At 55.7% G+C, this 22,987-nt stretch overlaps 10 protein-coding genes across 10 annotated transcripts; 3 read left to right on the top strand and 7 right to left on the bottom strand.

The window, feature by feature from the left end:
* Positions 1–950: 950 nt before the first annotated feature.
* On the bottom strand, positions 951–2,329 carry J3D65DRAFT_615883 (uncharacterized protein). Its single transcript, XM_066799384.1, has one exon. The coding sequence runs from the start codon at positions 1,965–1,967 to the stop codon at positions 1,362–1,364; it is 606 nt and encodes a 201-aa protein (XP_066657547.1). The 5' UTR covers positions 1,968–2,329; the 3' UTR covers positions 951–1,361.
* Positions 2,330–5,033, bottom strand: J3D65DRAFT_615882 (oligosaccharyl transferase stt3 subunit). The gene is made up of 5 exons (XM_066799383.1): positions 4,819–5,033; positions 4,683–4,763; positions 4,004–4,597; positions 2,788–3,949; positions 2,330–2,737 (listed from the first exon to the last, which is right to left on the bottom strand). Exons 1-5 carry the CDS (start codon positions 4,973–4,975, stop codon positions 2,467–2,469), a joined length of 2,265 nt encoding a protein of 754 aa, XP_066657546.1. The 5' UTR covers positions 4,976–5,033; the 3' UTR covers positions 2,330–2,466.
* Positions 5,034–5,208: 175 nt separating this feature from the next.
* J3D65DRAFT_615879 (uncharacterized protein) lies at positions 5,209–6,341 on the bottom strand. The gene is made up of 3 exons (XM_066799382.1): positions 6,082–6,341; positions 5,959–6,019; positions 5,209–5,903 (listed from the first exon to the last, which is right to left on the bottom strand). Exons 1-3 carry the CDS (start codon positions 6,129–6,131, stop codon positions 5,685–5,687), a joined length of 330 nt encoding a protein of 109 aa, XP_066657545.1. The 5' UTR covers positions 6,132–6,341; the 3' UTR covers positions 5,209–5,684.
* Positions 6,342–7,093: 752 nt separating this feature from the next.
* J3D65DRAFT_615877 (uncharacterized protein) lies at positions 7,094–7,857 on the bottom strand. The gene is made up of 2 exons (XM_066799381.1): positions 7,588–7,857; positions 7,094–7,530 (listed from the first exon to the last, which is right to left on the bottom strand). Exons 1-2 carry the CDS (start codon positions 7,820–7,822, stop codon positions 7,259–7,261), a joined length of 507 nt encoding a protein of 168 aa, XP_066657544.1. The 5' UTR covers positions 7,823–7,857; the 3' UTR covers positions 7,094–7,258.
* Positions 7,858–8,758: 901 nt separating this feature from the next.
* On the bottom strand, positions 8,759–11,143 carry J3D65DRAFT_615872 (U4/U6 small nuclear ribonucleoprotein). Its single transcript, XM_066799380.1, has 3 exons — positions 10,849–11,143; positions 10,671–10,707; positions 8,759–10,618 (listed from the first exon to the last, which is right to left on the bottom strand). The coding sequence occupies exons 1-3, from the start codon at positions 10,894–10,896 to the stop codon at positions 9,138–9,140; spliced, it is 1,566 nt and encodes a 521-aa protein (XP_066657543.1). The 5' UTR covers positions 10,897–11,143; the 3' UTR covers positions 8,759–9,137.
* Positions 11,144–11,353: 210 nt separating this feature from the next.
* On the top strand, positions 11,354–12,612 carry J3D65DRAFT_665372 (phosphatase 2C-like domain-containing protein; the record flags this gene model as incomplete). The annotated part of the gene is made up of 2 exons (XM_066802837.1): positions 11,354–11,988; positions 12,042–12,612. 2 exons carry the CDS (start codon positions 11,354–11,356, stop codon positions 12,610–12,612), a joined length of 1,206 nt encoding a protein of 401 aa, XP_066657542.1.
* A 479-nt stretch (positions 12,613–13,091) lies between these two features.
* On the top strand, positions 13,092–15,231 carry J3D65DRAFT_241064 (kinase-like domain-containing protein). Its single transcript, XM_066794760.1, has 2 exons — positions 13,092–14,354; positions 14,410–15,231. Exons 1-2 carry the CDS (start codon positions 13,233–13,235, stop codon positions 15,217–15,219), a joined length of 1,932 nt encoding a protein of 643 aa, XP_066657541.1. The 5' UTR covers positions 13,092–13,232; the 3' UTR covers positions 15,220–15,231.
* Positions 15,232–16,499: 1,268 nt separating this feature from the next.
* On the bottom strand, positions 16,500–19,710 carry J3D65DRAFT_241059 (Bromodomain-containing protein). The gene is made up of 9 exons (XM_066794759.1): positions 19,416–19,710; positions 19,030–19,118; positions 18,902–18,944; positions 18,779–18,838; positions 18,119–18,603; positions 17,798–18,062; positions 17,452–17,739; positions 17,096–17,402; positions 16,500–17,041 (listed from the first exon to the last, which is right to left on the bottom strand). Exons 1-9 carry the CDS (start codon positions 19,497–19,499, stop codon positions 16,626–16,628), a joined length of 2,037 nt encoding a protein of 678 aa, XP_066657540.1. The 5' UTR covers positions 19,500–19,710; the 3' UTR covers positions 16,500–16,625.
* On the bottom strand, positions 19,711–21,731 carry J3D65DRAFT_615860 (Ca/Cm-dependent protein kinase A). Its single transcript, XM_066799379.1, has 7 exons — positions 21,405–21,731; positions 21,300–21,351; positions 21,039–21,246; positions 20,827–20,983; positions 20,389–20,774; positions 20,125–20,338; positions 19,711–20,073 (listed from the first exon to the last, which is right to left on the bottom strand). Exons 1-7 carry the CDS (start codon positions 21,409–21,411, stop codon positions 19,922–19,924), a joined length of 1,176 nt encoding a protein of 391 aa, XP_066657539.1. The 5' UTR covers positions 21,412–21,731; the 3' UTR covers positions 19,711–19,921.
* Positions 21,732–22,232: 501 nt separating this feature from the next.
* On the top strand, positions 22,233–22,896 carry J3D65DRAFT_615854 (uncharacterized protein). Its single transcript, XM_066799378.1, has 2 exons — positions 22,233–22,477; positions 22,528–22,896. The coding sequence occupies exons 1-2, from the start codon at positions 22,318–22,320 to the stop codon at positions 22,680–22,682; spliced, it is 315 nt and encodes a 104-aa protein (XP_066657538.1). The 5' UTR covers positions 22,233–22,317; the 3' UTR covers positions 22,683–22,896.
* The last annotated feature ends 91 nt before the right edge of the window (positions 22,897–22,987 follow it).

The following is a 22,987-nucleotide window of genomic DNA, read 5'->3' as shown; positions in this document are numbered from 1 at the left end:
TTCTCTATATACTCCAAAACCACCACCAGAAACCAAAAAGGGCTTAGGGCCGGTTGGTGGTCGGCGCCCGGAGTGCGAGCGCACGGCGCGAGGCGACGTCGTGGCGATGCCATCCCAGGTGCCTTCTCTATACACTCCAAAACCATCACCAGACACCAAAAGGGGCTTAGGGCCGGTGGGTGGTCGGCGGAGGGTGGGCGCACGGCGCGAGACGATGTTGTGGCCATGTCGTCCTAGCCCAGGTGCCTCCTCTACATACTTCAAAACCACCAGACACCAAAAATGACTGAAGGCCGATTGGCGGTTGGTTGACGCAGAGAGCAGGGCGGCGCGGGAGGCTGGGTAATCGCGCTTTGGATCGCTGAAGGCAAATCGCTGATCAAGCTGGTCAGGGGTTGAGTTGGGAGCAGTGTAGGCAGCTGGCTTTGCAACTCGGACAGCTCAGAAAGGTCAGAAGGCAATACGTGGGCGGGCAAGCTGTCCAATGCTCTGGAGAGAACTGCGGAGACGACGTCGTGGCGACGTCGTCCCGGGTGCCTCCTCTACTCCAAGCAACAACCAAAAGCTAAAGCAGCTCAGAGCCATCGTGGTGCCGTGGACTGTGGTGTCGTGGACTCCTTAATTCCAGCGCGAACAACGTTGGAGCGAAGTCATGCTCCAAGCAACCACCAAACGCCAAAAACAGTTCAGGGGCAACGTTCGTTGATAGCCGCCTTGGCTCCTCGGGCGCGAGAAGACGTGGCGCTGTCGCCCCGGGTGCCTTCTCTCTTTGCTTCAAGCCACTACGAGACACCAAAAATGGCCCAGCGCTGGTTGGTGGTAGGTGGAGGGCGAGAGCAGGGCGCGCGAGAAAACGTGGTAGTGATGTGGTTCCGGTTGCCTTTTCTCTCTATTCTATTCGACCACCAAGCACTAAACACGCTTCAGGAGCAACGTTGATGGACTCCTGGACTCCTGCGCGAGATGACGTCGTGGCGCTGTCGTCCCCAACGCCTTTTCTCTACTCCAAGCAACACCCAAAAGCCAAAACCAGCTCAGGGGCAGTGTTATTGGTGGACTACTGTGCGAGACGACGTCGTTCCGTGTGCCTTGTCTCTCTGCTCTAAGCAAGCAAAGTCGGTCTAGGGCCATTGTGGTGGACACTCCTGCGAGGAAGCGAGAACGCGAGAAAGCGAGACAATGTCGTGGCGATGTCACGCTCCATCGACCACCACACGCCAAAAAGGGTCCAGGGTTGACGATGATAGAATCCCGCGCAGGATAGCGGGACAACGAGACGACGAGACGAGACTAAGTCGTGGTGATGTTGTCACCGGCGCCTTCTCTCTCTGCTCAATGCAAACACCAAACACTTTAAATACTCAGGGGCAATGTTGATAGCTCCCGGGCGAGATGATGTCGTGGCCATGCCATTTCGGATGCCTTCTCTCTCTGCTGCGAGAAGCCTCCAAAAATCTTAGGGCAATTGTGGTGGGCGCCTGCGACAAAGCGAGACAGCGAGACAGCGAGACAGCAGGACGACGTCGTGACAATCTCGTTCCATCTGCCATCTCTTGCTGCTCCAAGCAACCACCAAACAACGAAAGCAGCCCGAGACCACCATCATGATAGACTCCTGCGCAAGGAGAAGTCGCGCTGACGTCGTCCTGGGTAACCTCGCTCTCTACTCGTGCCTTCCGTTTGATCTTTACTCCAAGCCATACCACCAAGCTCAGAAACCAGCTCATGGGCAACGTGGACCTTGGACTCCTGCGCGAAAGAATGTCGCGGCGATGTTGTTCCGGGCGCCTCCTCTTTCCTATCCCGACCCCTGAGTTGGTTCCACCAGGTGTGCTTGGATGAAGTCGTGAGAATTTCTTTGAATGGTCCGAGGCACATGTGTCTTCTCTTTCCGCTCGCTCCAAGTAACCGGAAAACATCAAACGCAACCAAGGGTCATTTCGTCTATGCGAAACCTTGGGCGACATGTCGTAGCAACGTCGTTCTCGTTCGGACCAAGCACCACAACAGCATACAGCGGGATTCGGCAAGTGAGCTTTGGCGCAGGATGTTGTGGGACGTCCTTTTCGGGGTCATTGCGTCGCGTATGCCTTCTCTTTCAGCCAACAACAAAATGCAAAAGCCAGTCCAGAGTCCTTCCAGCACGTGGAGCTTTCCATATTTCCAAAGACGTGATGAGCGATGTGGGGGAAGCTGCGGGATTCTGTGCAAGAAGTACATTCATGAATAGTCCAAGGAGCATTACACAGAGACGAACGTGATGCAAAGGTTTGAGAATTCAAACGCTCAGGAAACCAAAGCAACAAGACGAAGGGGCAGCCCAAAGGCTACTGAGTAATATGGGTTAGATTTTGAGTTTTCGATGCTCCCTCATGTGGGCTTTCTTTTTTTGTTTGGACTGTACATTCTAAGCTCGTTGAAAATTTTTGATGCTGGCACAAATATTTTTTGCAAGAACGTTGTGCACTACTCGACCCGCAAGGTCTTGGGACCCTTCTTCTTCGCAGTCCTCTTCTTCTTGTTGCCCTTGTCGAATGCCATGGCCGCTGCGTGATCTCTGCCCAGGTTGTCCAAGTCCTTGACCTTGTAAATGCGAATGATCCAGTTTTCGCTGGTGAAAGCCTCCTCCACTGTGCTGAGTTGAGGACCCTCAGCAGGAAGGCGAGACCCACGGACACGGTCAGTGGCCTGGCCAGAGGGGAAGAGAGAGTTGTAGTTGTAGTAAGACATCTTGTACCTGTAACGTTGTCAGCAGTCATTGCAGACCATGGAATGCGGAAATCTTACATCAGACTGTTCTTCATGGTGGGCGTGGCTTGGTCGTCGACACGGTACTCGCCCCTGGAAGTGAAGAAATCGCGCTCCTTGACCTCATCAGGCCAGATACCCTCAGCAATCCTGACCATCCACAGGAACTTGTTGATATCGTCACCAGAGTAGCCAAGCAGACCGCCGAAAACAACAAGGACATAGTCAACCTCGTGTTGACGCATGATGGGGTAGCTGACCTCTTCGCGAGAGCTCATGGCCTTGCCCACCGTTGCGATGTGCGTGTTGTTCCACGTGTTGTTGTCGACCAACGTAGGTCTGTCCGCCATTCCACCAATCTGGTATCCATAGTCCCACCAAGACATAATCTTGGCGTTCTCCGGAGTGTTTTGGCGGAGCCAGTAGTAAGCCTCACGGTAGTCATCAATGATGTGCTGGCTACCATCAGGGAGTCTGCTGGCCAGAACGACCGAAGGAGACGAATACGCGTTGGAAGTGACCCAGGTACAGTGGAGGACGAAAAGCAAGAGGTAAATTGTGGTGGTAGCCACAACAGTGAGCTTCGAAGCGTAAGAATAGATGCCGACCACGGGGCTGCGAGTGGAGCGGAGAGATGCCGGCAAGAAGCTGGAAGCAATTTCCTCCGTGGTGTGGCCATTCTCTTTGGTTGAGGTCTTGGTCGGCGGCTTGGGGCTGTCTACAACGAGATAGGCGTCCAAGATGTGCGATAGAGCCATGGCCGAAGCGACGCAGACAATTGGAGTCAACGTCAACATCAGACGAACCATGACGCCAGCGAAGTAGCTCGACAAGACAGCGTAAATGACCACAAAGACTTGCTCGTCCGTGAGCTTGCGGTAGCACATGTACACACCCGCGGGGAAAAGCCAGATGAGAAGGTTGAGGTCGAAGAAGAATGCAGGCCACGCGGTAGGCTGGTGCTCCGAGACTGACGCGATGATGGGAATGTGAATCTTGGCGTATCCAGTGTCCCAGAGGGAGTAGAAGCGGCCAGTCCAGGGAGCAATGACACCAGAAAAGGTGAGGAGGACGAGGCCACCAAAGCCAACGACGAAGATCGCAAGCACCAGAGCCCGCAGCAAGGTCTGGAATTGCTTGCTAGGCAGCTGGGCCCTCACGTATTCGGTAAAGCCTACAATCTGAAGCAATCCAAAAACGCCTGCGCCAAAATGTCAGCAACGCCAAAAGGGAAAGCTGGGGGAAAGATTCGTACCAAGGGCAGACATGTGCTCGCTGGACCTAATGGGCAAGAATCCGACAAACGGAATCTGCATGCTGGCCAGCGTTCCCAGAGCGAACCATGTAGTGTAGCTGACGTAAAGGCGTGGGCTGTACCGTCCCATGCAGATAAGGACGAAGGCGTGCAGAGGAATCAAGTTGGTGATGAAGACGTATCCACCCCAAGCAGACACCATGTAGCCATAGAACAGCGCGCACAAGGCACCCCACAGGGCGGACCCGTTCTTAAGAGCCTTGATCCAGAGGAAGAAGGTGAAGACAAGGAGGAAAATGGCGATGGCCTCGTTGTCATAGCTTCCAGCGACAGAGCGCGAAATGTAACCGGGGGTGATGCCCATGAAAGCTGCAGCGAGCAGTCCAGCCGAAGGCGACTCGGACATTTCCGAGGTCAGGAGGTATGTGGAGAAGGCTGTGAGGCCTGAGAAGGCGGGCGCAAGCAGCACACAGATGTTCCGAATGTCAACGGGGATGGTCAGGAAGCGGAGAATGTGGTAGATGACGCCGCTGGTGACCATGAGGCCTGGGTACAGCGTACCGCCAGTGACTCTTCCAAGAGGATGCCATGTTCCTGTCGTAAAGCGGGATTAGCAATTGAGTCGATGTTGTGACGGAGAGGTGGTCGGAAGGGGTCGGTGTTCGGGCAGGACGCGTACTGTCGTCGAACCAATCCCAAAACTTGTAGAAGCCGTGCTGGACGAGATATTTTGTGGCGCGGAAGTTGAACCAAGGATCGACTGGAGCAGTGTCAGCGCAGGCTTTGAATGGCACGACGGACTGTTTCGAGCTTACATTCGTGGATGATGCTCTCGAAGCGGATCACACTGAACAGGCGGCTAGCTACTGCGGCGGCAGCAATTGTGATGAGAATAATGATGCGGAGCATGCCACGGGTATTTCTACCCGTGACGCCCTGCAGGAAGGCGCTCTTTTCCGCGGCGTCAGCCATGGTAGAGCAATTGCAGAGGAGGGTGCAGCTGGAGTGATGGTTGTGGTGTTGGCCAGCTTGCCCCGACAGGTGAAGCCGCGTAACCGGGAGGAAGCCACCTGGAGCTTTGGACAGGGCCCGCGCCAAGACTTTCGGCCCACCGCCCGCCTTCGGGTGTGAGCTGAGGGAAGGGCAGCATCAGAGAAAGGCATCTTTTACAAAAGTTTCACGCGCGATTCAGACGTTGGAATTCGGCCCGGCATGTTTCTGCCTGTTTACATTATTTTCAGATCTGTCGCGAGGTGAATGGAGCGATTTCCCCCATGCGCAATGCAATCACTAGCTGTCCAGATTTTGGAGGGCTAAAAAGAAGTCGAGCATTATTGCCTTGTAAAACAAAAACATGGAATATTCAGTCATGAAGAGAACCCAAAAGAGAAGAAACTCATGTCTCTCGAACAGCAATCCGAGAAAGCAAACGCCTGCCACCGCTGCACACCAAGCATCGTCCACGTTGGCTTCAAACCACAACCATCAGCACTCATGTGCTCTCTCTCTCTCTCCTCTCCACATCTCTACCCAAGCCAGAAATTGTACCGGGTGTCGGGTATCATCGTAGTATCAGGACGGGTCGAGGGGACGGTCCTTGTCAGTCGTAAACTCAGGCGTGAGTTGCGTGTGTTGGGGGATCGGCGCATAGAGGCCGTTGGTCGAGTGGGGCACGGGGCGCTTAACAGCACTCCTCGGCGCACTGGAGTCGTGTTAGCTGCGGCCGTCTTGAAACCGAGAAGCGTCGAAGTTGGCTCACCTCGCAACATTCTGCGCAGCACTCGCAACCTTCCTCGCAGACGAAACAACAGCAAAGAACCGCAAGACAGGTGCCAAGGCAGCCGCGGTCCTTCTTCTCCTTCACAATGACCTGCTGGGGAGGGCCCTGCTGGTATTGCATCTGTGCGGGTCTTGTCAGCGACGGCGCTTGGATCCAGGGGAAGAGGGTGACGTACAGGTTGCTGCGGGTAGCCGCCGTAGGCAGGTTGGCCATAGCCCTGCTGGGGAGGGCCGTAGCTGTCGCAATCGTCAGTGATGTGCGCGCGCAGTAGGGCGTTGCCAAGAGCAGCGATGCTCACCTTTGCGGCGGGTACTGAGGAGCACCCTGGTAATAGCCTTGGTTGGACATTTTGCGTAGGTATGGAAGACTGTCAAGTCAATGGCGAGAGTCAGTGGGGAGGCCCGAGACATGCGACGGGGGCGAAGACCAACAGGTAAGGTCGGCGAAGACAGAGGTCGGGAGGGGAGGAGGGCGGATGAGACGCGGAGGCGCGGAGAGTGAAGAGGGTCAGGATGTGAGATTGCAAGGAAGGGAATCGGGGCGGCGGGCAGTTTTGTACCACTGGCTCGCCATGTCAAAGCACCTCCGGCTGGCCGCCGCCGCCGGCGCTGATCACAAGGAAGCGCTGCGCTGCGCTGCGCTGCCCGCCCCCACCCGTCCACTCCCTCCGTCCACTCTTCACTGCTGTGCTCAGCTCAGCCACTCCTCGCCGCGCAACGACCTCACCGGAGCCTGGAAGACGTGTCAGTTGGCCGCCTCCACCTCCACGCCACGCTGAGCCTCAGCGCATCCGAGAGGCTGAAGGAAGGCTGGAGAGGCTGTCATGTCATGGCGAATACGCAACGGCTCATCTTAATGCAGCGCTCAGTCCACTGGGGTCGCATCGCATCTCGTCGCATGGCCGGTGCAGAGGCTAGCCTACTATGTACAAGCGACAGGATGCGACAAATACATACATGCGCCGGCCGACGACGTCCATCTCCCACCGTTCTCGAGCCTCCGAGTTCCAGGTCGACAGCGTCCCGTCGTGGTGCGGGCGTGGCGTAGCGAAGCCGCGCCAAGCTGCTTACCGGCACCTCTCCCGAACCCTACGCCTGGCAGAGCTGCATTGCTGCCTTTTGCGGTCTAGTCTCCTTTAGGCGAGGTAGGTCACGGCGACATGATGCTTCCATTCTGCATGAGGCGCTGCTGCTGGAACCTTCGCGCCTGCGTCTCGGCGCCTCTCCAATTTCTTTGCCAAAATTTCTTGATTCTCCCACGGCTCCCTACATCTATGTACCTGCACCACTACTTGACGTCCGGAATGCTCTCCTCGCTCACGATGCAGACGCCTGCCCTTTCCTGCAGATCCGACCGACACCACGTGGTTTTCCGCGACTGATCGGCGCTGGAATACAGACCCTGGACGACGTGACTGCAATCTTCAAGAAACCCGAATCGACCCCGTCCTGCGCCCTGAAGATCAACTCCATGTCCTAGCACAAGACGAAGCCGTCCGCCTCTGCGCCCTTGCGCGTCACGATCCCGCAGAAAGAACCCACGGGATGATTGTCGAATCCAACGTCGCCGTTCCGGTAGAAAAACACTATGCGCTCGTCGCCTGTATTCGTATCGTCCGGTCCGCCGTTGTATGGCAGCCCGTTGGCCAGCGGAAACTCGTAGCGCATACTGTTGGCCGGGCAGTAACTCGGAAACTTGATGCCTCGGCTCTCGGTGCCATCGTCAAAGCTTTGGGGATACAGTTCTTCTGGAGAGACGTCAAGATTTGAAAGAACGACCCAAATTTTCGGAATTCCAGACTTACTGCCGCGTCTTTCGTCAGCGTTGAGGAGGTTGATGCCGTACTGCGCCGCGAGAAAGATTTCGTGGCCCGAGTAGATCTTGTCGCCGCAATGGTACGATCCATCCGGATCCAGCCCGAACTGGAGATGAATGGGCGTCGCCGGCGGATCATGTCGCCTTCCAAGCCTGACCAGCGGCATAGCACTGACCAATCCAAGAACAGAGACTAACAAGCAGAGGATAGCCATCATTTTCATTGACTTCCAGAAGAGGGAAAAGAACTCTGAGGTCGACATATGAGCTGTAGCAGTCATCGCGGATATATCAGATCGTCTACAATTTATATGTCGAATCTGCTAGTTGTACAGCATACAGGATTCCAAGATGTGTCCATCCTACTTGTCCCTCGGTCTCGGGCAACCCTTCGACAAAGCAAACTGCCCTTGTGGGTGATCGCCGCCTCCTTGTCCTCCATCAGGCTGTTTTTCGCAACCCGTGGTGGTGCAGTCGACACCAACAGCGTAGGCTGTACGAGCACCCAACAAACAATCTAGCCATCTTCGACCTTTGACTCTTGACAGTCGTGCAAGGTAACTCGAGGACAGATCAGTATCCCCATCAAACCAGGAAATCAACTGTCAATGTGACTACCAAGGACCCCGACACAGCTAGTCAATACCCAGGATCCCGGCTTTCCAAGGTGGGAATACGATTATCTCAGGTAATTCAACCACGTCAATCCGCCACTGCCTCGGCTGTACGTAGCAGCTGGACCACTTTGAAACCGACTTTGGAGGTCACGTACGCACTTCGAAGTAGCTGCAGGTTTCTTGATACTGTTTACGCGCAAGCGACGACCCGTCTGTCTACCCGTGCTTGGACATCTAACTTGTCGTGCCATGTGCACCTGATGCAGATCACTCATTGCACCTCCACGCAAACTGCACACTGCGCCCGCTCACCCCATCATAGCAAACTCGTGCAAAAGCACAACAAGCACATGTCTGGCCAGCGCCACGAAATGAGCCAACCAACGTGTCCAACGCCCAACGAACCAAATGAACGTCCCCCCAAATAAAAGCTTTTCTGACACAAGCTTAGCTTGCTTGGCCAAGCTTGCATCATGCATTCATGCAGAGCTGTCGCCGGTTGGACCCGGGCCCGGCCAACGTCTTGCCCGCCCGCCCGCCCGCCCCCTTTTGTTTTTCCAAATATCGAAGCTTTTTTGGCCGTACCGGCCTGTTCCGTATGGACCATGCCGTATCTGCGGACAAGGGGCTGGACCGGCTCGGCTCGACTTGCCGGAGCGAAACCAAAAACCTAACCGGGGCCAGAGGGTCTTTTTCGCCAACCAGGAGTCGCGTGGTTCGATTTGTTTGTGTGTTTGGTTCGTCGTGTAGTAGACAACATTGGCTGAAAAGACCTTCGTGCGCGCGCAGAGCGTTTGACTATCAAGGGTATCATTTTTTTCTTCTTCTTGCTGTCCATAGCTACATACTTTTCTCCTCGGTTGCCATCATCCAGATCAGCCATGGCGTCATTCTACCAGATATATCGCTGGGCTGCTTCACATCAAAGCCCCTCGCCGTCATCACGAGCCCACAGCTTGACAGTCCTGTCGTGACCAGAGCTGCAAATCCACTTTGCATCGCTGCTAATGTCGACGCTGAGCACGTTGCCCGAGTGGCCCTTGAGCGGCTTGCAAACCGCCCAGTCATCGGCGCTAAAGATGTTGACGCTCTTGTCGAAGCCGCAGCTAACGAAAAACGTGCCCGCTTTCTTGGGGACCACGTTGCCGCCGTCGTCCTTTTCGGGCGTGAAGCCCTTTGCGGGCCCGTCGATGCCCTTGAACCAACGCAGGTCCGTCACGCCGCCGCGGTTCGCGCCAATGTTGCCCATCTCGCGCACGGCGCGCACGTCCCAGCACTTGGCGAAGCCGTCGGCCGACCCGGACAGGACGCGGTAGCCGTCGGCGCCCCAGTCGAGGCCGTAGATGGGCGCGATGTGGCCGTCGAGGAGCATGACCATGCGGCCGGTGCGCAGGTCCCAGATGCGTCCGATGCTGTCCAGCCCGGCGCTGGCGACGAGGGAGCCGTCCGTGTTGAAGCTCACCGTGTACACTTCGCGAGAATGGCCTTCTTGCAGGAGGAGCTCTGTCGTCGTATTCACGTCCCACAAGCGCCACGTCGTGTCGAAGGATGCCGAAGCCAGGTACCTGCCTGACGGGTGGAACTCGGTTCGGCAGACGCGTCCAGTGTGGCCGGACAAGGTCGAAATGGGGGTGTCTTGTTCGAGGGACCAGAGGTGGATTTGACTGTCGCCGCCGCCGGATGCCAGGTTGACTGACGACGTAGAGACGTTGCCATCGGGGAGGGTCGCGCCAGGGAACCAAGAGATGCCGCCTATGCGATCGCTGTGTCCCCTCAGCACCGCTTTTTCTTCCAGGTTGGGAACATCCAACAGCTTGATTCCACCGCCCCAGTTACCTGCGGCAATCATTTCACCATTTGGCGAAAAGCGTGCGATGCTGATAGGCCGGTCTCCAGCAATCTGAGATCCGTAGAGGTCGAAGCCAGACAGTCTTTCCTTGATGGCCTTGCGGTGCTTGACATGGGTGCGTAGCGGTATGCTGCTCTCCTCCTTTTGATATGCGACGCGGTGTTGTGCGCGGGGCAAGGAATACCGCGCAATGTCCTTTCGTGCAGCAAGAAGCTCGTCCAGTCCTTCAGTGTAGAATTCTTCGTTCTCCCCGCCCGTTTCATCCTCCGCTTGCGCTTCTTGCATGTGCAGATCGCCCTCGCCATCCTGAAAACCCGACTCGGCTTGGACAGTGAGAAGCTCTCTCAGGCGATCTCTTCTATCCGCTGGGCCTTCGCCGAAGAGGGTGATTGGTTCGCCAAGCTCTCGCAGACGTAGCCGTACTCTGGTGTCGTCTGTTGGGACTGCTATGGTTGCTGCTAGGCGTTTGCGTTCGAATTGCGCGAGAATGGCCGAGGCCTTTTCAGATGGCACGCCGGTTGCGCCAGCGGGCATGGCATAGTCGCGGTCGATTGCTGTAAATAGTGTAAGCAGTAGACAGACAACAGCGGGGAGGAGAGCACCTACGGATGTTGCTCAAATCGATTCCACCCATGTCGGTGTCCTGTCCGCAGCGACTCCCATCAGCACCTCATCCACACGAGCGTTTGTCGCGAAGGTTGCGGAAGTGCGCCTTCTATATGTAGACAAATGTGTAAACACCGTGTGGCCGCAGGCAAACACCGGATGGAAACAGGTAGCTTACCTCGTCGCGCTCCTCCTCGACGTAGGCCTGCCGCGCTGGGTGCATCATGTTGGCGGGTTGGCGAGATGCTGACCCAATCTGGCTGGAAAGATTGAAGAGTTGGGGGGAAGAGGTGTGTGAGGGTTTGTGGTGCAGCAGCGAAAGGCTTCAAGTCCGGTTGGGTGGGCCTTCAAGGTAGACGGACGCGGAACGGCGCGCCATGGCGGCGGAATTGCGAGGGAAACAAGCTTTTCCCATGTCCGCTCCGCGCCGCTCGGGCTGAAAGGAGCGGACGTGCGGACCTAACCGTTTTGACATCACAGCCAGCCTCCATTCACGCCGTTGTTTGTCGTTTCATCCATTCGATTTTCTATAATTTCTTGCCTCTTGCTTCTCTTCACCGGCTCCATCCTTTGCTTATCCACACTCCGCCATTGGCTGTAATGCGCGCTGCCTAGACGGACCGTTGCTCATGCGTGCAACCACCCGCCTGCTGCTCGTCTCTCTCGTCGTCCTCCTCATAGCCATGAGCTTCGCCGGACACCAGCTCCCGCGCAAGCTCGCTTCCTCTGCTAGAGCCGGTCTCTGCAGCCGCTCACCGTGGCTATGCTCAGCGATCCCCAGCTTTCCATCCATCCTCGACCCACAACACTTGCCCAGAAACATCGCCGGCGATTCCCTAAGACGACTGTTCGGCACGACGGCGCGGAGCGCGTCGCAAGACTCCAGCTTTACCTACCGCATATCCGCCTCCTACACTGCCAAGGGCGTGCGATATAGTTCAGAGCGCAACTTGTTCAACCACAACCCGTTCGTGCGGCTGACGGGCAAGGGAGGAAAGCGGCGACCATTGAGCGGCCAAGATGCATTCTTTGTCAATCAGATTGGCGACTCTGGCGCAGTCGCTTTTGGAGTAGCCGACGGCGTGGGGGGATGGGTCGAGTCTGGCGTCGATCCCGCCGACTTCGCCCACGGCCTGTGCGATTACATGGCCGTCGCTGCCAATGGCTATCCGGAAGGCTTCGCCGACGGTCCACTCCATCCCAAGGACTTGCTTCAAATAGGATACGAAAATGTTATGAAGGACGACTCAATTCTAGGGGGAGGGAGCACAGCCTGCATAGCTGCGGCCGAGGAAGACGGTACCGTCGAAGTCGCCAAGTAAGCGCCGCAACGGGTCCTGGTTTGATACTGTATGGCTGACTTGATTGCAGTTTGGGCGATTCAGGATTCATCCACCTTGGGCTCAACGCCGTACGCTACTTTAGCCCTCCTCAGACACATGCATTCAACACTCCATACCAGATGTCCAAGATTCCCAAGGTCATGCTGGAACAAATGAAGCTCTTTGGTGGCTCAACGGCGCATGCCGAGACGCCAAAGGACTCTGCCGTCACTCAACACAAAGTCAAACATGGAGATGTCCTTGTCTTTGCGACAGATGGAGTGTGGGACAATTTGAGTCCGCAGGATGTTCTGTCCATTATCGCCAGGAACATGACGACGTTGGGCGGCTGGTCTGATACTCAAAGCGAGCTCATTGTCGACCCAAACCTCCGCTCCCTCACTGAAAAGGGAGGCATTGGAAAGTCGGAGAACAATACGCTTCAGGCCCTGCTCGCCATTGCAGTAACTGGAGCTGCCAAGGAGGCTAGTCTCAACACTCGACGGGACGGGCCCTTTGCAAAGGAAGTGCAGAAGTATTACCCGGCTGAAAATTGGCATGGAGGCAAGCCAGATGACATTTGTGTCGTCGTTGCAGTTGCGATTGACCAGTCCCAATGAGCGAGCAATTTTGTTCCAGGGCTTTCAATAGGATGGCAACACGGGTCGGGATAGGTCTGGAGGTCTGTCTGGCTTTGATTGGAATACTGGCGTTCACAAGAGGCTCTTTTACATCTGAGATGTTGCATGTACCACTACCTGTAGAGGCATTGGTGTGTACCGGTACATTGGGTGTGGCTGCATTAGACGTTAGTCCTCGCGCTTGCCACGTTGTCAACGAAAAACACATTCTGACATTATTTTGGCGAGATTGGAGCGTCCAAGTCCGGATTCGGATATTATCCATGGTCTCATGAGGATCCCGACAGCTGCTGTAAGTGGGTGGTGCCAAATCCGGTCGGGTGAGGTGGGACCAAAATGCGGCGTCACGTGTTCAAACAATGTTGTTGGTCGTGGTTGCCCCGGCAGCCGACCGCTTGTCGGCTCTCACGTAAATCTCGCGAAGGCGCCGCTTCGGCGAGGAAGTCCATCAACCCAACGCGACGACACCATAACGACAAACCCGCCATCCTGCCCAGCCTCTCAGCATACCCTATGGAAAGGTAGCCCTCAAACTCGACATTCGCTACCACTGGTTGACTGGTCTCGCACATCCGCATACATAATCTGGCCTGCCGCTCATGACCTCCATGGCCGCCGCATCTCCGACTCCTCTATCCTCGTACAGCAATGGTGGGCGCATATCGCGTCAGGGCTCAATGCACAGCTCGCTGCACCAAAGCAGGCGCGAATCGCCCATATCACTTCTAGGACAATCCCATGGCTTTACCGCAAATGCGCCAATGATGCAACGCATCGACATTGGCGACAGCTCAGATGAAGACGAGATCGAAGCGCCTATGAAGCTGAATCCATATACCCGCGCATTACTCGGTCAGGATGGACCCAACTCTCCTGATCGTCAAGCCAGAGGACCTCCGAAGCTCCGCATATCTAGAAATTCCCTTGGCCATACGGATACGCCCATGCAGGACAGCATCACGCCCGCACCGTCGCTGCGAATCAAGCGAGTCCCGCTGCGCGGTGCACCGATGCGCCGGTTGCGGCGGACACCGCAAGGTGACGAGGATCCGCAGCAGCAGTCTATCATGGACGACAACATGGACTTGCAGCATGGAGGCAGTCCGCAAGCCCGTAGCCCTCAAGCGAGAGCCAGTAGCCCACGGATTGTGCGCATCACAAGCCCTTCGCAAGACCAAGAAAATGTAAACGTCGCACACGCAAAGGCAGAATCCGTCATGCGAGTCAATTCGTCAAGTAAAGTCGACTCCATGTTGAAAGATTCGAGTCTGAAGGATTCCGTCATGAAGGCCGACAGGATTTCAAGGCCTTCATCAAATCAGGACCACAAACCGGCCCCATTAGCTCCCGTCAGTGTGAACACTCCGCTTCGTCCTGCGCCGCCGCCACCGCCAAAAATGTCAGTCTTGGAAACAGCAACTTCCGCTGCCGGGGCCTCGACGGTGAAGCAAAAGAAACGACGAAGGGCATTCATGGTCAATGGCAAGCCGTATCAAGAAATTGGCAGAATTGGAAAGGGAGGAAGCTCGGACGTCTACCGAGTTATGGCTGAAAACGGGAAATTGTTCGCGCTCAAAAGAGTAAAGCTGGAGGATGCAGATGAAAACGCAGTCCGAGGATACAAAGGCGAAATCGACTTGTTGCGAAAATTAGAGGGCGTTGAGAGGGTTGTACGATTGTTTGATTGGGAGGTGGACGAAGAGAAGCAAATCCTGAGTGTGGTGAGTGAAAAACCAAACAGCTGGACAAGGTCGAGTTGGCTAACATGCAGTATAGCTTATGGACATTGGAGAATCCGACTTGGCGAGGATATTACGCATGAAGATTGATCCAGAAGACGCTCGCCTGGATCTTTCCTTTACACGGTACTACTGGAAGGAAATGCTCGAATGCGTCGCATCTGTACACGAACACGACATTGTCCACTCGGATCTCAAACCAGCCAATTTCCTGCTGATTCAAGGCCGTCTGAAGCTCATTGACTTTGGCATTGCGAATGCCATCGACATTGAGCACACGGTCAACGTTCATCGGGACTCCCACGTTGGCACACCAAACTACATGTCTCCCGAATCCCTCCAGGACGCCAACGCAAGCTCGCGCCACGGTCCCAATGGCGACTCCTCCCTTGGTCGCTGCATGAAGCTCGGCAAGCCGAGTGACGTGTGGAGCTTGGGATGTATTCTATACCAAATGGTATACGGCCGTCCGCCCTTCGCACACATCGCGAACCAAATTCACCGCGTCATGGCCATCGTAAACCCAAACGTCGGCATCGAGTTCCCATCTCACGGCCTGGGCGACGTGCGCATACCCGTTGGGCTGAGGCGAACGCTCATGCGCTGCCTGCAACGCGATCCGTCGCGCCGTCCCACCATCCCCGAGATGCTCAGCGAGCGCGACGAATTCCTCTACCCAGACGCCGGCGACGACTTGAAGATCCCCGAAGCCTTGCTCGGCCAGATCATTCAGCGCGTCGCCGACCGCTTCCGCGATCAGTCGCGCCCCATGCCGACGGAGGACGAGATTCGCCAGTATCCGTCTAGTTTTTACGCCAAGATTAGAGACTTGATGGATGAGGTGTGATTGTGATTGGAGAAGGTGCCTCATTCATAGGATAGCGGCCCCCTCTCTGCGACACCAATCAATTATCTCTCTACCCACTCGCTCCCTCCAACTCTCGCTCCCCCTTTCTTTAACACCCCACCCCCGCTTTTGGAATCCAATGGCGCGTTTTGCATGCCACTTGGAAAACTTGTTGGATGAGCATGGCGCCCCGGCGTTGGGTTCTTCTGTTCTGTTTGGGAGCGCATGTTGTTGTGCCCTCTGTGGAGCGGTACGTATGCGTACATACATGCTCTCGATCAAGTCAAATCTTTTTCCCTTTGTTGGATCCTCCTCCTCCTCCTCCCATTCATCATCATGGTCTTATTGCAGGTAGCAGTAATAGTCTTGTTCAAGAGACCACCACACCACGACCTTTCCAAAAGCGAAATTTTCGCCGCTTCTTTTTCTAACTGCTACTGCTACTACTTCTACTTTTACTCTATACCCTTTTCGTTTTCTTCTCTTTCTTCTTCTTCGCCGCGCCCTTTCAGACTGGAAGACAGTGAAAGAGAAAGAGAGACATGTAGATTACGCTCAAGCATCATTTAAATGGTCATCAAGCCTTTTGTTATCCATTTTGCTGTGACACGCGCTTCTAAAGCAGAGCAGTCGGGTGCCCGCGGCGTCTCCATGCGCCAGATGGGCAGACAGACAGCCATCCAAGCAGAGACAAGACACACAAAAGCGAAGACGAGGGCTCGTCTCTCCATCTTGGCACACTGCTTGCTTTCTTGCTTGCTCGCCTATTCTCGAATACTACTTCTAGCTCGCTTGAATTCCATTTCGATTTCGCCTCCGCTTCATTCAAACCCCACGTCGACACGACTTGGAAATCCCACCAAGTCTGAACCACGCGCCCCCTACCTTCGCCCACACCCACATTATGCGCACACATTCATTCAAGACCAGTGCGCTGCTTCTTGGCGCACAAAGCCGACCGACCGACCGACCAACCGACCATTTGAAACCCCGATCCGAACGACCCCGAAGATGCAGAAAACAGAGGGCCATAAGGAGGCGCACTACTGGAAAGGGGACACAGAAAAACGAGAAAAGTATTCAAGGGACACAAACACCAGCGCCTGTGCTTTGCTCCACCGTCGCTCGAGAGCGACTGGGGATAGAGCAATATGAGAGCAACAGGCTGGTAAGCGACGAGATAGAAGAGAATGTTGGTGTTGATGAGGCAGGCGTTCGTTTGTCGTTGTCGTCGTGACTCGTTGTGGGAGCGCCAGCCGGTGAGGCGATTCCATACTTTGGATATCGTTGGGCAGGGGGACGCATCCGACGCTCGAAACGACCGCCAACATCAGAGGGAAAAGCGGCCTGAACTCCGCTTCCGCTTGTTGTTCCGATCCGTATAGATCTCATCTTCCATCTGGTCCTCAGGGCCTCATTAGATTTACGAAAATGATACACTTCTCAAGCTCCACGCCCTCCGATTTCGGCTTGCCCGCTACCGACGCTGTGGCCGCAATGACCTCGATCTCGATACGGTTTACACCTGGCTGCAGGCGAGATTCGTAGACGGGGCGACCCTTTTCACCACGTATTTCCAGGTTGGTGACCTGGTTGATGCGGGTGTTGTTTACGCTGACGAAAATTCGCCAAGGCCGCTGTGTCAGAGCGACTGGGACGTGTGGTTGTATCTGAATCGAAGTGTGTGTTCCGGGTAGGGAAACGGTGACGGATTGTTCGGTCAGTTTTGGCGAAGCAGGAATGTTGAATTTGAACGGTCGAGCAACATTGAGCTGCGGATGAGTGTTGATGGTGATATTGGGAAGAAGGGCATCGGCAGCAGCTATTGGTGCAATCTGTGTTAGCCAAGGAAAAGGTCCCACTAGGTTGAACCTACAGTTTCCAGGTTGACGATACTTGTTGTCAAGTCCGTTCTGAGGGTGGTAAGGTCCGCCCGTGTAGGAATGACTTTTCTGCACTGGGACATGGCCATTGGTATACGGTGAAGCGCTGGGTGGACGAGGGGTGGCGCTGTTCGGGGGAGGCATTGAAGCCGTTGGCTGAGAAGTTGAGGGTCTGGAGTCTGGAGCGGTGCTGGAGGGACGTATTGTTTCGAGCGCGGGGGACTGTCCAGGCTGCGTCTCGCTCTTCACCCCGTTTGGTGCCGGAGATGCTGCTGAACCACTGCGTCCAGTAGAGGCTCCCTGTTGCGAGTGTAAGATACTGGGGTTGGCCACAATTGCTGAAGCTTACCTGGCCACCAGATGAAGATGGTCGTTGTTCATACAGGCCAGCGTTTACTAGGCGCTTTTGCCTCTCCAATGCGTCGTTGTCAACAATAACATTTGGAGTGGCGCGGCGTCTTCCAACGACAGGAGTATCGGGTGCAGAGGGTGGAGCTGGACTGCTTTTGTTGCCACCCAGACGCAGCTTGATGCCCGAAGGCTTCTGCTGCTGCGCATTCATGTTCAACCTCAGTGTTGTTTTAGCAGGTTCCTTGATTTTCTCTTTTGCGTCTTCTAGCCGTTGCTTGAAGTGCTCCTGTTTCAAGTCAGCATGGCTAATGCGTGAACGTGGTTATCTTGGGGGGTGATTGTACCTCAAACTCGCCCGCAAGATTGAAAATCTCGCTTCCGTCCTCATTGAATTCGCGCGCATTTCGCCAAATCAAAGAAACGCATTCCTCGAGCTGGTGCCAAGTCTTGAAATCGCTAATACCGCTGAAGCCTTGTGACCGACCTATGAATCCTTGCACCTTCTTGAGCACTCGGTCCAAAGACATGGGATTTTTGATTGCGGAGTAGTACTCCTTGAGACTTCGCGAAGGCAGGTGTACAAAAGGCTGGTAGATAGTAAGGCCGCTCCTACAGAATGTTAGCGCAAAGCAACACGCATCGCGTCAGTGCGTCAGTGAGCATACTCAGGTTCGACGTATTCGATAAACTCCTTGATCAACATTTCCTGAGCCTCTTGGAAATTCTTGCCGGTAAAGTCGGTCTCGCCAGTCTCAGCCTTTTCTGCTTCCTTGGCAGGGGTAGGCTGCCGTTCCGAGTGTCGAGTCTTGGAAGGTGTCGGGTCTGGTTGCAATTCCGGCTCTACTTCAGGCTGGGGCGCGGTCGCGGACGCAGTCCGTTTGGGCCGCTCACTTAGCTGGCGCTTCGCTGTGAGTTCATGACCGTTCGTTGCATCTTCGCCCGGGATGGGCGTAGCGACAGCCGTGTAGGAGGGATTCTTGTAGGCCGGATTGTTCTTAACCATGAAGTTCGACGCTGTCTTTCGTATGCGCTCCGCATCTTCATAGACTGCTGATTTCTTGTCGTTGAACTGTTTCGCATTATGGACCATGCGCTTCACATCACCCTCGAGTTCAGCAAGCGAGGAATACTCCCGGTTGTGGAGCTTGGCCTGGAACAATGCCGTGTCAGTGAATGGGTTTTATGCCAGTTGGTCCAGCAGCCTTAGATCTTTTCGCTTGTCTCCTAAGCCGAAGCTTCTACCAGCCAATTGGAAAGTGTGCATGCTTTCAGACAATGGACCTTCGGTGCGGCTTGGCTAGTCGAATGAGAGAAAGGGCGCGTACCTCGATGGTGCTGAAAGCGATTGGGAGCTTGATTTCTTCGTAGTATTCGGGGAAAGAGTCCTGGTGGAGGGATGCGGTTAGCAGATGGCGGGCGGCGCCACGGATAGTAGGCTGGCGACGTACTCTATCGGGGAGCTCGAGGAAGTTGGTTGCTATGAGGCGACCGCTGCAAGTGGCATTGGTCAGTCGCGTCGATGCGTCGGGCAGTGGATGTGGCATGGAGCTTAGGCCCGATAGCAAGCAGCACTCACTTCTTGTCTTTGGCGGCTTTCATGGTCTCGACGAACTTGATGCCCTTGACGAAGGTCGTCTCGGGCGTCTCCCTCTCAGCGTCGGCGTCCTGGAGCGGGGCATCTTGTCAGCGTTGAAGGGCGCAGGTTCAGGCTCCCTGAGCGGTTGTGGCAGCGGGCAGGGTAATCTTGAGGGCTGCAGGCGCCGGCTGCGGTGGTTTGGAGAGGGGAGCGAGCGGGTGGGTGGACTGCCTGGTGCTGGTCAAGGCCGAAGCCCGTTAAGCGTCAAGCTCTCCCGCTCAACACCTCACTCTTCCATCACCCGGCCCCGAACACTGCTCGTCGCCATGCACCGCGCCCGCCTCGACTCGACTCGCCAGACTTGGTGTCGCAACGCATGCACTCACCGGCATTCTCTGTCTCTTGGACGCGCGACCCTCGGATTCGGGCGAGCCCGCGGCCGAGGCCTTGCGCTTCGAAGCGCTCTCCATGGTGTCTGTTGATGCAGTCGCGGCGAGATGCGTCGCCTGGGGATAAACGATTGGAAGGCCTGGGTATCGCGCCTCGGTGGATGCGTGGTGCGCGACAGCGTGTTTCCCGCAGCAACTCTATCGCGCGTTCGATCTCGGTGCCAAGAGAGGTGGTTTGGCTTGTTTGGGCCCTAAGTCCAGCTACACGTGACCTGCCTAAACCCCAAACATCGCCGCCCTTTTCTTCCGCTAAACGCTATTTACGCCGGCATCATCACATATGGAGTGTATTGTACGTCTTCGTGCCTCACGTGTTTTGATTTGGTTCATCCTACAGGGTATCGTTGCTTCCTTTAAAGACTTCATGGGAGCCCGCCCGCCATTCTACACATGCCACGATTCCCCGGAACAATACCACTCATCCACTGTCCCAGCTGTCACCTTTATTGGCCCTTTCCCTTGGCCTCTTCCTCAAACTTCTCCTGTGCTTCTTTTTCCTTGATTTCGCGCACCTTTGCCAGCACAACCTCTCGGAAAATGGCACCCTTGGCAAAGTTGCTCAGAGACCTCTTGTGAGGAGCCGCCTGCGGTTCTTCTGACGCTTCCTTAAGTCCCTGACCGACCGCATGTCCCGCAAGAGCCTCACCTGCAGCCTCCTTTGCATTGGCGGGGACGTCTGCCTCGCCGGGCATGTCCTCCGCTTCGTCTTCTTGCATCTTGAGCGCCTCGATGCGATTCGCGAGCTTGACAAGCTCGATGCCGCGACGCAGACGAGCCTTGGCAACGTAGGCACGGATCTCGGGCAACAAGTTGTGGTCGCTGGCCGTCTCGCCCTTGAGCCAGGTGTGGGCCAGTGCTTCCTGTTTCGACGTTAGTCCGCAGTTTCCTTGGTCTGTTGGCATGTCCTCACCTCGCTGGTAGAACGCTTGCTGGGGTCCGGTTGCAAGAGGCTGTTGATAAAGTCCTTGGCATCTTTACTGACATCCTTCCAGTAACGCTCGTGGAAGATGACACGGCCGCTCTTGCATTCCTCAATCAAGTCCGCCAGGCTCTCGCTGCGGAAAGGCGAGTAACCGCACAGCAATGTGTACGTAATGACTCCGAGAGACCACATATCCACGGGCTTGCCGTGGCCCTTCTTCATCATGACCTCGGGGGCAGCGTATCCGAAAGATCCGGCCATGGTGGTCAGCTGCTCCCCCGGAGAGTCCAGCATCTTGGCGATACCAAAGTCGGCGAGCACAAGGGACGAGTTTTCATCGCGGGTGAGGTACAGTAGGTTCTCGGGTTTGAGATCTAGGTACAGTCAGGTGAAGTCAAGGGGAGTAATCGGTCGGAGCCGGCGTACCTCTGTGGACGACGTTGTTTTGGTGGAGATAATTGACAGCGTCCAAGACTTGACGGATAGTCTCGGCGGCATCCTTTTCAGTAAACCTTCCCTTCTCACAAATACGGTCGAACAGCTCGCCTCCAGTGGCCAATTGGGTGACGATGTAGTATTTGTCCTAGGGGCAGCTGGTGAGCGGTGGGGTGCGCGAAACGAAACGGCATGTTTCATACCTTGGACTCGAACCAGTCATGAAAGCTGACAATGTGCGGGTGCTTCAGACGCTGCAGCATTTCCAGCTCATCATACACCATCTGCTCATTGCCCCTGATGTTTTTCTTCAAGATGATCTTGACGGCGACTCGGCCCTCGGGGCACTCGGCCTCGCGGACAATTCCATAAGTTCCGGCACCCAGGGTCTTTCCAAAGCGGTACCTGGACCTGTGGGCATCGTTCAGTATGCGTGAAAGCTGGGGCGGGCGCGGGGAGCGAACTTCTTGTCGTAGCTCTCGGGCTGGCCGTGCAGCCGGTTGAGCATGCCTGAAACTGGAGAAACGGTGAGCAGATGCGACGGGAGTGAGGGCGCGGGTGGCTCGTACGACTCATTGCGGAAGGATGTGTTGCGCTTGAGGTTGCGCGTCGAATTGGAGGATGGGTAACGTGTTATCGTCAGGCTGAGGAGGCCTGCAATATGTAGGTAAAGCGAAGGGGTCTAGGTGAGGACGAGGTTGAAACAGTTGCGGAGGAGGAGAAACAACGCCAGGTCGTGGCCCGAACACTATGTAGGAAGAGCTGAGTGGAAGACTGAGGCCGGTCGACTGGACGAGAAGAAGGGAGATGGCGAATGAAGAAGGAGCTACAGCGAAGCAATAATATGGAAAATGGACGAGGCGTAGCGCGTGCAGGTCGAGGGTCGCCCATTCGTATCTGCTTGGCAAAGGCGGGGCTGCCGTTTCCGCCCTGCGCATCGCAGCCCCCGTGCTTCCTGGCTGAGTTGAGGCGCTGGCCCCGGACCTACACCACGCCCTGCTTTCGCTCTAGACCACCGCCGCAATGCTCTGTCGTGGACATGATTCTGTGCCTTTTGCGCCCCGTGGCTGAGGACGGGGACTCTTCATCGTACGTCTGGCGCCCCTGACCTGAGGTGGACCCTGACTACTGCTCCGTGGGCCCCTCCATTCCTCTTCCCTCGGGTGCATCATTCACAACCAAAGTCCATAGGAACCCTACAGTACCCAGCTTGACGCTACAGCCATCCGGCCATGACACGCGTTTTCTGGAAAGCGGAACTCGCGTTGGGTCTGCCGTGCAACAGCGGCAGGACATGGCGACGGGTCAGAAATCAGGTTCCAGCTTCGCGGCATCCCAAGAAAGCAGACGTCATAGCCCAACTCCAAAGCTTTATATCCTCACCTGTGTCCTGTCTTCGGCAGATCAACTCCTGCCTTGACCTCTCTTCGACTGTTCAATAGTTCCCATCTGCTACTTGATTCCAAGACCAATTCTTCAAACATGCCCACCACCACCACTGTCGTCTCCATCATCGCCGGCATCGTCGCCGCGCTCTCAGCCTACATCTACTTCTTTGGCATTCCACCGGCCATTCGCCGTGAATTGGAACAAAAGGCCCTGAAGACCATGGGTGAAAACAAGGCCTCGTACCTGGTCAAGGGTAAGCACGCGATTCCAGCCAGCCTCGACGCTCGCGCTGACAGCCAGCAGACCAAATCAGCAAGATGCCAGCGTCAGACCAAGAGGACATCAAGAACATCAGGAACGGCGTTGGCAACCTTGCCGGCGGTAGCCTCAACAATCCTCTTGGAGAAACGGCTGGAAACGCTGCGGACGACATCACAAGCCCTTTCACCGGGCGATGAGGCGTCCACGGCCTTATCTCTGGGTGTTTGTTCAAGGTTCAATCCACTCGGCGCCACTGCAGGGACGAGAGACGACGGCACTGGACTTGGCGTTGACCGGGTTCTTTCCAAGGTCCATGAAATGACGACGGTAACGAGACATGGGTAATGAAGCTGTGCAACGATGGCAGTTGTACCAAGTACATGTAGTAATGAAAGACGGCTCTGCACTTGCATATGATTCTGCGCTCCTTGCTGTAAAGGTGATGGCGATCCGGGGTTGACAGGGTCCTTGACAGCGGCTGGGAGTTGACGTGCCTGTCTAG

Source organism: Phyllosticta citribraziliensis, assembly GCF_038025025.1.
Source record: "Phyllosticta citribraziliensis strain CPC 17464 chromosome Unknown J3D65scaffold_3, whole genome shotgun sequence".
Lineage (NCBI taxonomy): Eukaryota > Fungi > Ascomycota > Dothideomycetes > Botryosphaeriales > Phyllostictaceae > Phyllosticta > Phyllosticta citribraziliensis.
This window is presented reverse-complemented; position numbering and strand designations above follow the sequence as displayed.